General features: G+C 40.0%; 1 protein-coding gene across 2 annotated transcripts in view; it reads left to right on the top strand.

The window, feature by feature from the left end:
• The first annotated feature begins 589 nt into the window (after nucleotides 1–589).
• Nucleotides 590–12,094, top strand: part of LONP2 (lon peptidase 2, peroxisomal) — a 57,932-nt gene continuing 46,427 nt past the window's right edge. The window contains exon 1 of one of the 2 annotated variants that reach the window (XM_030026439.2): nucleotides 590–698. In XM_030026439.2, the coding sequence (XP_029882299.1) occupies nucleotides 643–698 (56 nt within the window). In that variant the 5' untranslated portion in view covers nucleotides 590–642. Of the gene's footprint in view, nucleotides 699–11,339; nucleotides 11,626–12,094 lie in introns of those variants that run through there. The other variant, XM_030026438.2, reaches the window with a different exon arrangement.

Raw genomic sequence — 12,094 nt, forward strand, 5'->3', positions numbered from 1 at the left:
CAGACCAAGCAAAGTGCTCAGTGAGACTGTTCTCCTCACTGGGCTACCTCTTAGAGCTATGCTCATGGATTACTCCAGAATGTGCAAGTGCACAGCAATTTAATATTCCGTAGATTTAATTAATGGGTAAGGACAAAAACATTGCTATCATTAATACTTGCATGCCAGAATCAAATCTAATGGGTTTCCTCTAATGCAATTGACAGGAAAATATGGTCCTCCCTTCCTTAATAGCATATAAATAAACATTGAAAAAACCAGCTTCTTTCTTCTCCTGTTCTACATTTCCATAATTTAGGAGAAAATAGCTTATGTGAAAAGGAACCTACATTATATGTTTTTACTATATCAACATTAATGTTTTCTAGAGGTAACTAGATACATCAATAGAGATTATTTGCCTCTCTGGTAAAAGAGGGCATAAAAGTAAAGGAATGTGAGGAGAATGAAGTAGAGTAAAATTTCAAGATTTATGCAGAGGTGTGTGGGAAATAAAGCTTGCTTTTGCTTCTATTAATATGTAGTCCATTTTGGCACTGGTTCAGGATTGTGTTTTTTCTTCCTAGCCTGAAGAATTAATCCCAAAATGGGTGATTGAATTATAGATAGAAGTAATTTTGGTAACACAACTTGCTGTCTTGGATGTTACCAGAAAAGCTGCTAACTAAATGGAAGACTCTTTACCCAGCACAGTTCTGGTAAGTGTACTGTACCCTTCATGTTTAATCACGAAGCTGAATAGTGCAATGTATGTCCAACTTAAGAAATTGATGCATATCACAGTGACTTGGTTAATCTCATCTTTGTAAATCACAGAAAATTGTCAGCTATTTAATGTATACTTTATAATGTCTAATGGTACTTTCTTTCTTTTCTACATGTCCTTATTTACAGCAGTTTTTTGCAAGACTCCCAGGAATTTTTGAACACTGATAAACATTTTTAATTTTTATAATACATACTGAAAAAAAGTTTGTATGCAAGGAAGTTTTACAAAGAGGCAATAGATAAAAATAAATGTACCTATATCTGCCATGTTTTGTATATTCTTTATCATAGTATTCTACCAGAAGGCCAGCTGGATAAAAATGTAAAAAGATAGATGCTGTTGTGCTTAGCTAATACAATCATTTCTATGAAAAACAAGGTGTGTTTAACTTAATTTATGTACATTAGAGAAATCAGCATGAAGTAGCAGTGCTGTTGTACACGTTTCTGCTATGGAGATTCCAGAATTTCAGACAGCGAGGTCAGTGGCTACCTGACCTGAATTTAGACAACCATATTAAAGAGGAAATTAGTTCTAGTATATAATTTCCTGAAACGTCCTCAGGTCGTACGCAGTTACTATTCCTTAGTGGCTTTAAATCATTGCAGCTGGAACAATATTTGTAATATTTGGCAGCTTAAAAATATTTTAAACCATGAAATTATGGATAACATTTTGGCTAATATCTCCATTTAGTTTGTATAGAGATCAAAACCAGTATTGAAGAGCTGCATGTTTATGTAGCACAGATTCTACCAAATGGCAGCGTGTAGATATGATAACAATGAATGACCAGTGTGAAAAGGATTATTTCGCTAATTCAGGGATAGGTAACTGCTTCAATTCAACTTTATTTTTGAAGGTTTTTGCCTCTGGAAAATTAAATAATGTAGATAAAACTTGGTTGAATAACTCAAAGCCGAGTAGGTCATGCTTCATGTAGGGAATCATTATCCTGCGGATTTTAAAAGGATCAGGTAGGGAAACATGCTTGAGTTGATTGACCTACGGTGTTCAGTTAATATGCTATCAAACTCTTGAAAACAGAGAAGAATGACTAAATCTAGACCAGGCAGTCTGTTCAGAGTTCTTGTCTGAACAGATATGATAGAAAGTACATTATGTTGCAAAATGAAGAGAAGAAAATACAGAGGGAGAAACAGCAAAAATACCATGTGAGCCAAAGAGAAAAGGGAAGTAAATGATCAAAGCAAAATACAAGGAAGGACTGAACAAGTCTTAAATGAGGATTGCTAAACTTCTTCCTTGGAAGTTGTAGGTGTTCAGCAGTACCTCTGCAACCAAATGATTAGGGTAAAAGAAAATCTGGGCAATAAATGTCAGTGGAGTAATACTTGAACAAAAATACTGCAAGAGAGGCTTAAGGAGTAATAATTAAAGTTGAATGAGATTTTATACTGAAATAAGGTTGCAAATCAAGAAAATACTATACTAGTAGTCTAACACAGTGAATTTCATGTAAACACCAAGTTAACATTGCTTTAGTATTGATGCAACCCCTGTCATACTGCACTGAATTAATTAAGTTAATAAAATGGACTATGTATAAATAGTAGCAATCAAAAATGTTTTTGTTATGTGATTTGAATTTGACAATAGGATTAGATTGTGAACTTGGAAGCATTAGTAAAACAAGGACAGGCTAGCAGAACATGTAAAGTCAAGGCTGCCTTACTCTGTGCTGCTGCCCTGAAGAGCCAAACCAAGTTGTCCATCAGTAGAGTAGAGGTTGTGCATCGACTTCCCTGCTTCCTATGGAAAACTAAATGTCCCCTAGTACATAGATAATCCCAGATCGTTAGAACAGTGCTTTGTAATTATAACTATTAGATAATAATAATGTTACAATTAGGAGAGCTGTAATCTCATTTTTCCTCATGTTCTTTAAAAGAAGCATGATTCCAAGGCTTACAAGATCTCTAGGAGCCTACCCCACAACTAATGGGGCCTGCTTTAGATTTAGCACTAAATAAGAGTAGAGAAATGGAGCATTAATAGTTTCTTTTTGCTCTAGCCTTTAAACAGTCTTTTTTACTCACTTTTTGGTGTCATCAAGATTAGGAGTTGCACATCTCTTTTTTTTTTTGTATTAAAAATCAATTAAAATGTTTTTAGATTAATGTTAAATCAGTTAAAAGAGGACATTTCCATTCTCATTATAGACATATAAAAATATAATACTCAGACTTCAGAATTGCTGAATTACCCCAGTCCAAGACAGTGCAATAAGCAGGTGCTCAGAAAACAGCAGCAGAATTTGACAGTCAGTAAGAGGCAACACAAGGCACCTCTGTTTCCTATCTGTTCCTTCTCCTTTGATATTGTCTTTCCATGCTTGACTTAATATTTACTCTGTCGCTGTGCTTATTTCTCCTGATGATCGTTTCCCTTATCACCTGCCACTTTCCATTCTTTCTGCTTTTTTGCTGTGGATTATATTGTCCTCTTGCTCTCTAGCAGCCTAGTCAACTGCCACTTTCAGCTTGCAAGGAACTTGCAACAGTGTTCCCTTCTATCCTGTTAAAGAAGCACTATCCCAATTACTGGAAGGACAAGCCAGAGAGAACTTGATTTTTATGCTGAAAAAGCAAATTAGCTACATGACACAGCCAGACACCCTCTTTTGTGGTAGGACACATCAATTTGGGAAGATACAGTTCCTCAATCTATGCTGAACTCCTCCAGAGACAACACGTGAAAAAATACAGAAAACCAACTTTGTTAATAGCATCCTATAGCAATAGCATGAGATTGATTCCTTGTAGCTTATAAGAGAAGGTAGCAAACCTAGGGTGAGAGCATGTATTTTAGCTGCTGTTCTGGGAGCCAGGGAGATATTCAGGTCTTCTTCCATAGTAGGATATTAAGTAGTTGCTAAGAAGCAAAGGCAAAACTCACATTCATCCCACAATTTAACTGCAATTTTGTCTACATAATGATTTTGAAAACAGGCCTGAGGACTCTGTCTCACAGTCTGTGTGGACTTTCTTTAAGGTCAAACCCCAGAATTACTCCAAAACATTAGCATACCATTTTTAGGTTGCAGTCAGCAAATTTCATTTGAACTATGGAAAAGAAAATGCTCCTTCTGGTAAGTGGAACTTAAAAATGTGATTCTGCAGCTCCTTCAAACTGTTGCTTCATTAAAACATGGACTACAAATATGATTGAGTTTGACTCAGGAGAGTTATTTACTTCAATAAGCTGTGTTTCTCTTCTTTGGTGGCTACTGTCTTGGTTTCAGGAGAAAATTTACTCCTCTTACTTACAAGCCCAATTTTTTCCCCTTTGTGAGATTAAAAAAAAGGGCAAAGCTTACAAAACCATACCAAAGATATATGAGACTCAAACCTAGCCCATTCAGCTCTCTCATTCAGTTTCATTATACTAAGGAAACATATTTTTATCTCTTACTAGCAGTTCCCATAAAAAGGCTGATTTGGCAGTATGCAAATCGAAGAGAGAAAAAAAATCTTATTCCAGGTAGTATGACATTGTGTGCAGCAAAACTAAGTTTAAGTGAGATTCTCTTTCAATTCCTTACAGCTGTATCCTCATCTGAACGTTAATCAGCACAGCTCTACTAATGGCATTTCTTTTAATTTCCCATGGATTTTCCTGTCGTTCAGAAGCTCCTCTGAGTCCTTATTATTTTTGTGGTATGCAGCTGGTGTGAAAATCCTGCCTGGCTAGGCAAGACAAGCAAGAACTCTCTCTGCCCCACGCTATTCTAGCTCAAGTTTTAAATTTGAACAGTCAGTTTGAATTTCTTTTTCTGTGTACCTTCCCTGCCCTCTTCCTTGGAGCGCTCTCACGCTTTTGAATAAAAGATTAAGTCTTTAAGTTCAGTTGTTCTTGTGAGGTCTGTTAGCACTTACTTCTAAAATGCATTTTACAATTGCCATGAAAGAATCCTACACACAGCTTTAGAAATTTCTGAAGGGTCTCGCACTCTTTTAGTCAGTAATATGCTGCCAGCAATTCTTGGCATGCATTCCATGTGCTGCGCTTACATAACCAACTGGTAGCTTTTTAATCAAGCTGGATGTGAAAAAACAAAGATTCTTTTGTGTGAAGAAAGAATGATTGAGGATACGTAATACAAAGCCTGCATTAAAAACCAGATTTTAAAATTTCCACTGCAACCTTACAGTAAGTAGAAAAAGTAGACACTAAAATCAATGAACTTTAAAATGCAGTTCAGTTATATTATGACATCCTTTGAATAGCTTTACATAAACTTTCTTCCTAGTTATGGTATTTCAAAGATTTCTGAGGTGTTCATGATGCATGCCAAGATGGTAGGAAGCAGCAGAGTACACTGAGCGCTTGGGGAAGAGGAGATATTATTGAGGAAAATAATCTAATGAACAGACAACTTATGTAGTCCGTCTTGTGCACAGGGCATTGGCCATGCCTCCATATAATCTCTCACCTCAGAAGACTGCAAAATGTATGTTTTATCGTCACATGTATTGTAAAATCCTGACAGGAAGTCCTTTATATTACATCAGTCTTGTGTATTCTTTATAGGATCTCTCATATTAACTGATGTATAGAAATATACCTTGAATCAATTCAAAGCATCTTTTCATAGCACCTTTAAGCCTAAGTGCTTTGTTGGATTTGGAGCCCGATGTGTTTGTTAAGAGAGGCTCTTAAATTTTCACACAGTAGAGAGAGAATTTGAAAAGAAAGGGGGCAAACTTCTTTTTCATTTACAGACATAGCAGTTGAGACTGGAAAGAAATAGTTCCTAAAGAACACCATTGCATCAAACAATCTGTAAGTATAAAATAGAACCAGTATGAGAAAGGGGAAGTCAGATGACAGATTGAGTGTCTTGTCTTATAAAATAGCTGAAGAAGGTGGAGTGAGGGCTTGAGGACTCTAGGGAGTGCCAGTGAGGGGGCAGAAGAGAAGTGTATGGACATCTTACTTAGGGGAAGAGAATTGAGTTTAGAGAGGCAGATGAAATCTTAATAGGCTAGGAGTTTATATCGCATGGAAACTTGTTCTTGGTTTAGAACAGTGTTATTAATACTCAAAATGTCCCACTCTGTAGGCATTATGAAGCTGTACCATTTTACAACTCAGTTTTGCGAACAAGTTCAAACAGGTGCTGGGATTAACATCCATAGAACTTTTTATAGGTGTCATGGTTTAACCCCAGCCAGCAACTAAGCACCAGGCAGCCGCTCACTCACTTGCCCCCCACCCAGTGGGATGGGGGAGGGAATCGGAAAAAAAAGTAAAACTCATGGGTTGAGATAAGAAAAATTTAATAGAACAGAAGAGACTAATAATGATAATGGTAACACTAATAAAATGACAACAGTAATAATAAAAGGATTGGGATATAAAAGTGATGCACAATGCAATTGCTCACCACCGGCCAACCAACGCCCCGTTAGTCCCTGAGCAGCGATCCTCCCACCCCCACTCCCCCCAGCTTATATACTGGACATGACGTCACATGGTATGGAATACCCTGTTGGAGAGTTTGGGTCAGCTGTCCTGGCTGTGTCCTCTCCCAACTTCTTGTGCCCCTCCAGCCTTCTTGCTGGCTGGGCATGAGAAGCTGAAAAATCCTTGACTAAGTATAAACACTGCTTAGCAACAACTGAAGACATCAGCATTATCAACATTCTTATACCTATCTCAAAAACATAGCACTGTACCAGCTACTAGGAAGACAATTAACTCTATTCCAGCTGAAACCAGGACAATAGGTTTGAAACTTCTACCACAGCCTCCCAAGAAAGAAATGTATCTTCAGTATATGTAGATTGGCAGTTGCAAAAATTATTTGAACCTCTTTTGCTAAGTTTAAAAAAGACGGGATCACTTCAGCCTGCCCTCAGATCATAAGCCTCCAGGTAAGGCTAATTCCATGTAAATAAAGCCTTCATTTTTTATGTAGCCAGAGTCAAAGCATTTGTATTAGGGGAACTACAAAGTCATAAAATTATGGTCTGGAATAGAAAGGCTAAAAAATATTAGTAGTAATAATTGACATCTAGTAGGTAAAAAACAAATCTATCACATTGGGGTTAATGAGAGCTAGTTAAGGATCTAGCAACTCTAAAACCTGTAGCACATCAAAGATGCACAGTCTTAGTTAAACCAATCAAAATGCAAAATGGTTTAAAATTCCTGTGCATCTGTAAGAATAATACTTGCTATAATTGTGTTTTCTGTCATTGTATTAAATTACTTCCACTTTAAAGTGATGATAATATTATTTCCAAACAATAACAGTGGTGCAAAATAACAGGAATGTACTTCAAATGAAAATAGGTAGACGTACAGCAAGTATATGATCTGTTTCAATTGAAAGTTTTTAGTACTTTACAATGTAAATTTCCAGAAGTATAAAGTAGATTAACAAGAAAAAAGAAGCTATCAGTTTTTTTAAAGGAAAACTAGTCAGCATATATTACATTATCTGTCAAATCTTCTCAGCCTTCATGTCCTAATAAATTTTGAAGCTCTTCAACATTTTGCAGTGTTGAAGATTTCAAAGGCATTACACTGATATGAATATGGGCAGAAGCAGTGGCCAGACAGCAGAGAGATCCTGTTGACTCTCCTACGGGGAAAAAGTAGGGAGAACTGAGCCCTTATGGTTGTATTTGACATCAACCAGCTACTGAATTAGCCTGCTTGGCGCTCCAGTCGAGCTGCCCTCTCTTGTGCTGTTTATTGCTTGGCTGTCTTCTGTCAAACAACCTAGAAAAGGATTGACAGAGGAATCCAGGAGTACTTGGTAGGAGGGCATAGGAATCTATACCTGCCTATTAAAACTCAAAGAATGGTGATCCTGGAGAAAAGAAGCTGAATTTTGATACCACTGTTTCAAGCTTGAATTTTCATTTTGGATTTTCTGTAGAGTGTATTTATTTCAAAATAATCAGTACTTCAATTTAAATATATTTTCATTTATAGTACAAATCATGACTATATGGTGCAAAACTTAAAAGATCATGTCAGTTTCAAGTAGTTAATTTACAATATTTTTTCCGTTGGCCATAAATCTTGAGGCAAATGCTTTTATATACAGTTGTACTGTAATTTCTTTATGTAATTAGTTTAAAGGTTAGGTCAAGTTAGGTTAATTTAGACAATAATTTTATGCAATTTCCAGATAAAGCATTAATATGAACTGAAATGTCTTTATTTATATGAAAGTCAGTCTAGTGTTTGTGAAAGTTAACAGCAAGAATTGTGAGAGGCTAAAATTTCTATTTATCTATCATCTTGGTCTTCATTACAAAAATCACTATGATGTGGATTCCTAAGGCCTACAGTTGGGAATACTATACAGAATGAGATGTATATATGATGCAAGAGAAATGATTAGATGTATTTGAAGTAGAGAATTATGGATTAAGAATCCTGAGGGTTTTTTCATGATTGCTCTGATACACTGTATGCTTGGGTATGGTTCTTCAGCAACACCTATTAATCTCGAGTCTTCAGAGGGAGAGGAAAAAGTTATGTGAGTTTTACAGATATAAAATACACAGATCTGTGAATTGCATTATTTTTTGAAGAAAGATGTCTTGCAGAAGATCATTATTGCAAAATTATTAGTATGATCTTGTCAACAAGCTCAGGAAGAGCGTTGCTATCCTTTCAGTCTTTGAAGGACATGAAATGAATGGGACCACTTATGTGCTTAATGTGAAAGAGCTGGTTTTGCACCTGGCTGAACTGGGATCTAAAACAGTGCCCATCTGTTTTAGTCAATGAAAATTCTATAAGGTCCAGTTGTTGCGTCAGTCCAGCTTCAGAGAGTGAAAGCAGGAGATTCTGCAGGGCACAGATTTATTAGGTGGGAATCACAGGTGCACTATACCTTCCGGTATAGTATTCGCTGTCTTGTACCATACCACATTGATACCCATCTCCATCAGTCAGGTTTGTGCTGCATCCATACCAAAGTATTAGTACTTAAGCTGTGCGAAGTGGTGCTATATCCAGGACTATGAACTTCAGGCTTGATTTCATAAGAAGGCAATATTAAATGGAAACTCAAAGAGGGTATTACCCCCTTTATATGATATTTTGCAAGACCAGTACTGGAATACTAGTTATAGGCTACCCACATTTTAAGAAGGATGAGATTTCATTTAAAAAAAATAGAAATATGGCTAATAGAGAAGCTCAAAGTTAAGCTGTGACTTGATCACGGAGTATTGGTCGTGTTGACAGAGGAACAATTTTTATCATAGTAGGCAACTCTTTAATCCATTTGATACAACAGAAACCAGAAATCTCTGGAAACTGAGATTACAAGCAGAGTGTAAATTTTAACAATGTAATCAACTATGGAAAAACATACTTATAGAGGTGTTAGATTCTCTGTTAGAGTCAGTCTTTAAATCAAGGCTGAATGCCTTTAAGAGATTCAGTGTAACTTGGATGCTGCGGACTTGATGCAGAAGTTGCTGGTGAGAGTCAGAGGAGGTCAGACCATGTGGCAATTGTCTCTTCTGATCTTAAATCCTCCAAGTTGGAGGCACAGAATTCTCTTAATACAAGGCTGTTTCTCCATGTATCAAGAAATGTTCAGCTAGTCCAGAAAAAAGTTCTGAAAGGCTGTTGTTCAAATGTGATCTGATTGTATTTAAGCAAAAACCCGTTTGGGCGATCACGTACTATCTAGACATAGTAATCAGGATGTGGCCCTATTGTATTGCACACTTAGTACATGCAGTAAAGTACAGCCCTGGGTATTAAGAATTGTTCAGTAGAAATTGAAAGGAATTTTAAGCAATCATTGAGATTTTTTGATACAGCTCCAGAATGAATTAAGAAACTGTTTTTAATGACCATAGGGACTAGTCATCTCTGAGGGAGGGAAAAAACAGTAGCCTGAAAAATAAACATGATAAGATTGGTAGATTCTTTTTAATGAAAAGACTCAGACTGAGAAAATTCATCAATAAATGTGATGAACATATGTTTAACCTTTAGGTTTGGTTTGTGTTCACATTCCAAACTAATATAGTTAGAGACGCTTAAACATTTGTGTTTTGAACATATGTTTACAGAGTAATTATATTTAACATCAGGAAGTTCACAAAATACTTCCCATATTCCTGTGTTATGTGCCCTTTTGTATTAGTGTTTTCTAAATGTCATGTTGAATAGTATATTAAATCCCAGCTTCTTCCTAAGGTACCTGAGGTGGCTGCTTTAGAAGATACTTTTCTCAGCTGTAATAACTTCCTGCATTTAAATATATTGTTAGTATTTCCATATATCCTGTTACCTTGCATTTTCCAGGAGGCCAACAGATTACGTTATTAATAAACTGCATGATTAAGAAAGTTTTTTACTGTAGCTATACTTGTGCATTTCAAATTGTCAGTTTGTCGCTACTGAGATTTCCCCTCTGTACAGAATTACCTTTGTTCAAAACATATTGTGCAAGTCAGTGATTAACAAGGGATTGGCTAATGTAGTTCATTACATTATGCAATTTTGATATTGCACCTCTTTTCACCAGTGTGGGGGCGAAGAAAGTTTCTAAAACCCGCTTGTTCATCTGAAGTCTCCATAGGGCTTCAGTTCTCAGAGCCCTTTCACCTGGGCAGGCTTTTGCAGGACTGGGCAAAGGAATGGTACTGACCATAGTGAGCTATGGCCTTGGCTGATACCTCCAGGTCTGCTGAAAATAACTATATTGCAGTAAAACTCCCACGGCATTTGGCGAGGTCTCAGGGTCTGTCTCTGCAGGTAGCCTGCCTGGCTTGGGCTAGGAAACAGGGAGCACCAGTGAGTGCTTTGCTCTTCACGGCTCCCCAGCCCGTGGGGAAGGCCGTGACTTCGGGCCCCTGCCCTGCAGAAGAGATGTGGTATCCTGCATTTCCTCCCTTCGGTTTAGGGCTGCCTGGAGCACTTTGAAGAGCACCTGCACTAACCTGTGCTTGAAGAAACAGGGTCCTGAACCCTTCGGCCATAAGCACACGTGCAGGAGAGCAGATTTTTGTGACAACAAACAAAAAATGGATTTCACTTAGTAACCGTCCCCTTTAACAAATGATAAATTCGTTACCCGCTCCCTCTCCTATGTCAGACTCTATAGCACTTTTTCTTTTACAGAAAATTAAAGCCTCCATAAATTCTAAGTGCCAGCCTGACACCTGGTGGTTGAGGCAGCCACAGCGGCACTCAGGGGAACCTCCTCGGCCGAGACCCGCAGCGGGCTCTGTCTTTTAGAAAGAGAGGGGAAAAAAAAAAAAACACAAAACCCACAAAAAAAACCCAAAACCAAAACCGAGAGAGAAAGATTAAAAGTGAGCGAGCTAGAAGTTACTTTACTGTACAAGGCCCGGGGGCCTGTGAGGCCAGGCCGAGGAGGGCCCCCCCCGAGGGGGCGGCGGCGTGTCACCCCGGCGAAGGCCAGGCCGCGGCAGCGCCCTTGGCGGCCTCTCCCGTCGCTGCCCCGCGGCCCGGCAGGAGCCAGGTGCGGGGTGCAGCGCGGAGTGTCCCTTCCGGGCGCCCGTAGCGGGGCGGAGGCGAGCCGCGCGCCGAGGCCGCCCGGTGGCGCCGGTGTGTGGGCGGCGCGCCGGCGGAGCGGAGCGGGCGGCCATGGCGGCGGGCAGCGCCATCCAGATCCCCAGCCGCCTCCCGCTGCTGCTCACCCATGAGGGCGTGCTGCTGCCCGGCTCGACCATGCGGACGAGCGTGGACTCGCCGCGCAACATGCAGCTGGTGCGCAGCCGGCTCCTGAAGGGCACCTCGCTGAGGAGCACCATCATCGGCGTCGTCCCCAACACCAGCGACCCCACCTCCGACTGCGACGACCTGCCCTCCCTGCACAGGTGCGGCCCGGCCCGGCCCGGCTCTCTCTCCCTGGCGGCCTGGGACGCCGCGCCCTGGCGCGCTCGTTCCGAGCTGCCGCCGTACGGCAGCGCGCTGAACCTGACCCTGCCTCCCCGGCCGGGGGACGGTGCTGCCCCGAGGCGAGCTCGCCATGTTGTCACCTCCGCGGGAGCGTTGGGCTCGCGGGGGTGGGCCGGGCCGCGGCGGCGAGTCTTTTCTGCTCCGCCGCCGCCTGGGAAACGCTTCTCCCTTCGGAGAAGGTTCTCTCGCTGCGCCCACGAGCGGCCGTGGCGGGGGCGCGTGGTGTCGGGGACCGTCTGACTGACGTCTGGAAGAAAAGCCTGAAAAAGGAGACCGGGGGTGGAAGAAGAAAATGCTATCAAAGAACGCAGGCCAGGAGCATTAAGGCTGTCGCAGTTGTTAACGACAACATTTTTCACCCACTAAGTAGCATGGATAGTGACCTAG

This window comes from Aquila chrysaetos, chromosome 9 (assembly GCF_900496995.4).
Source record: "Aquila chrysaetos chrysaetos chromosome 9, bAquChr1.4, whole genome shotgun sequence".
NCBI classification, from domain to species: Eukaryota; Metazoa; Chordata; class Aves; order Accipitriformes; family Accipitridae; genus Aquila; species Aquila chrysaetos.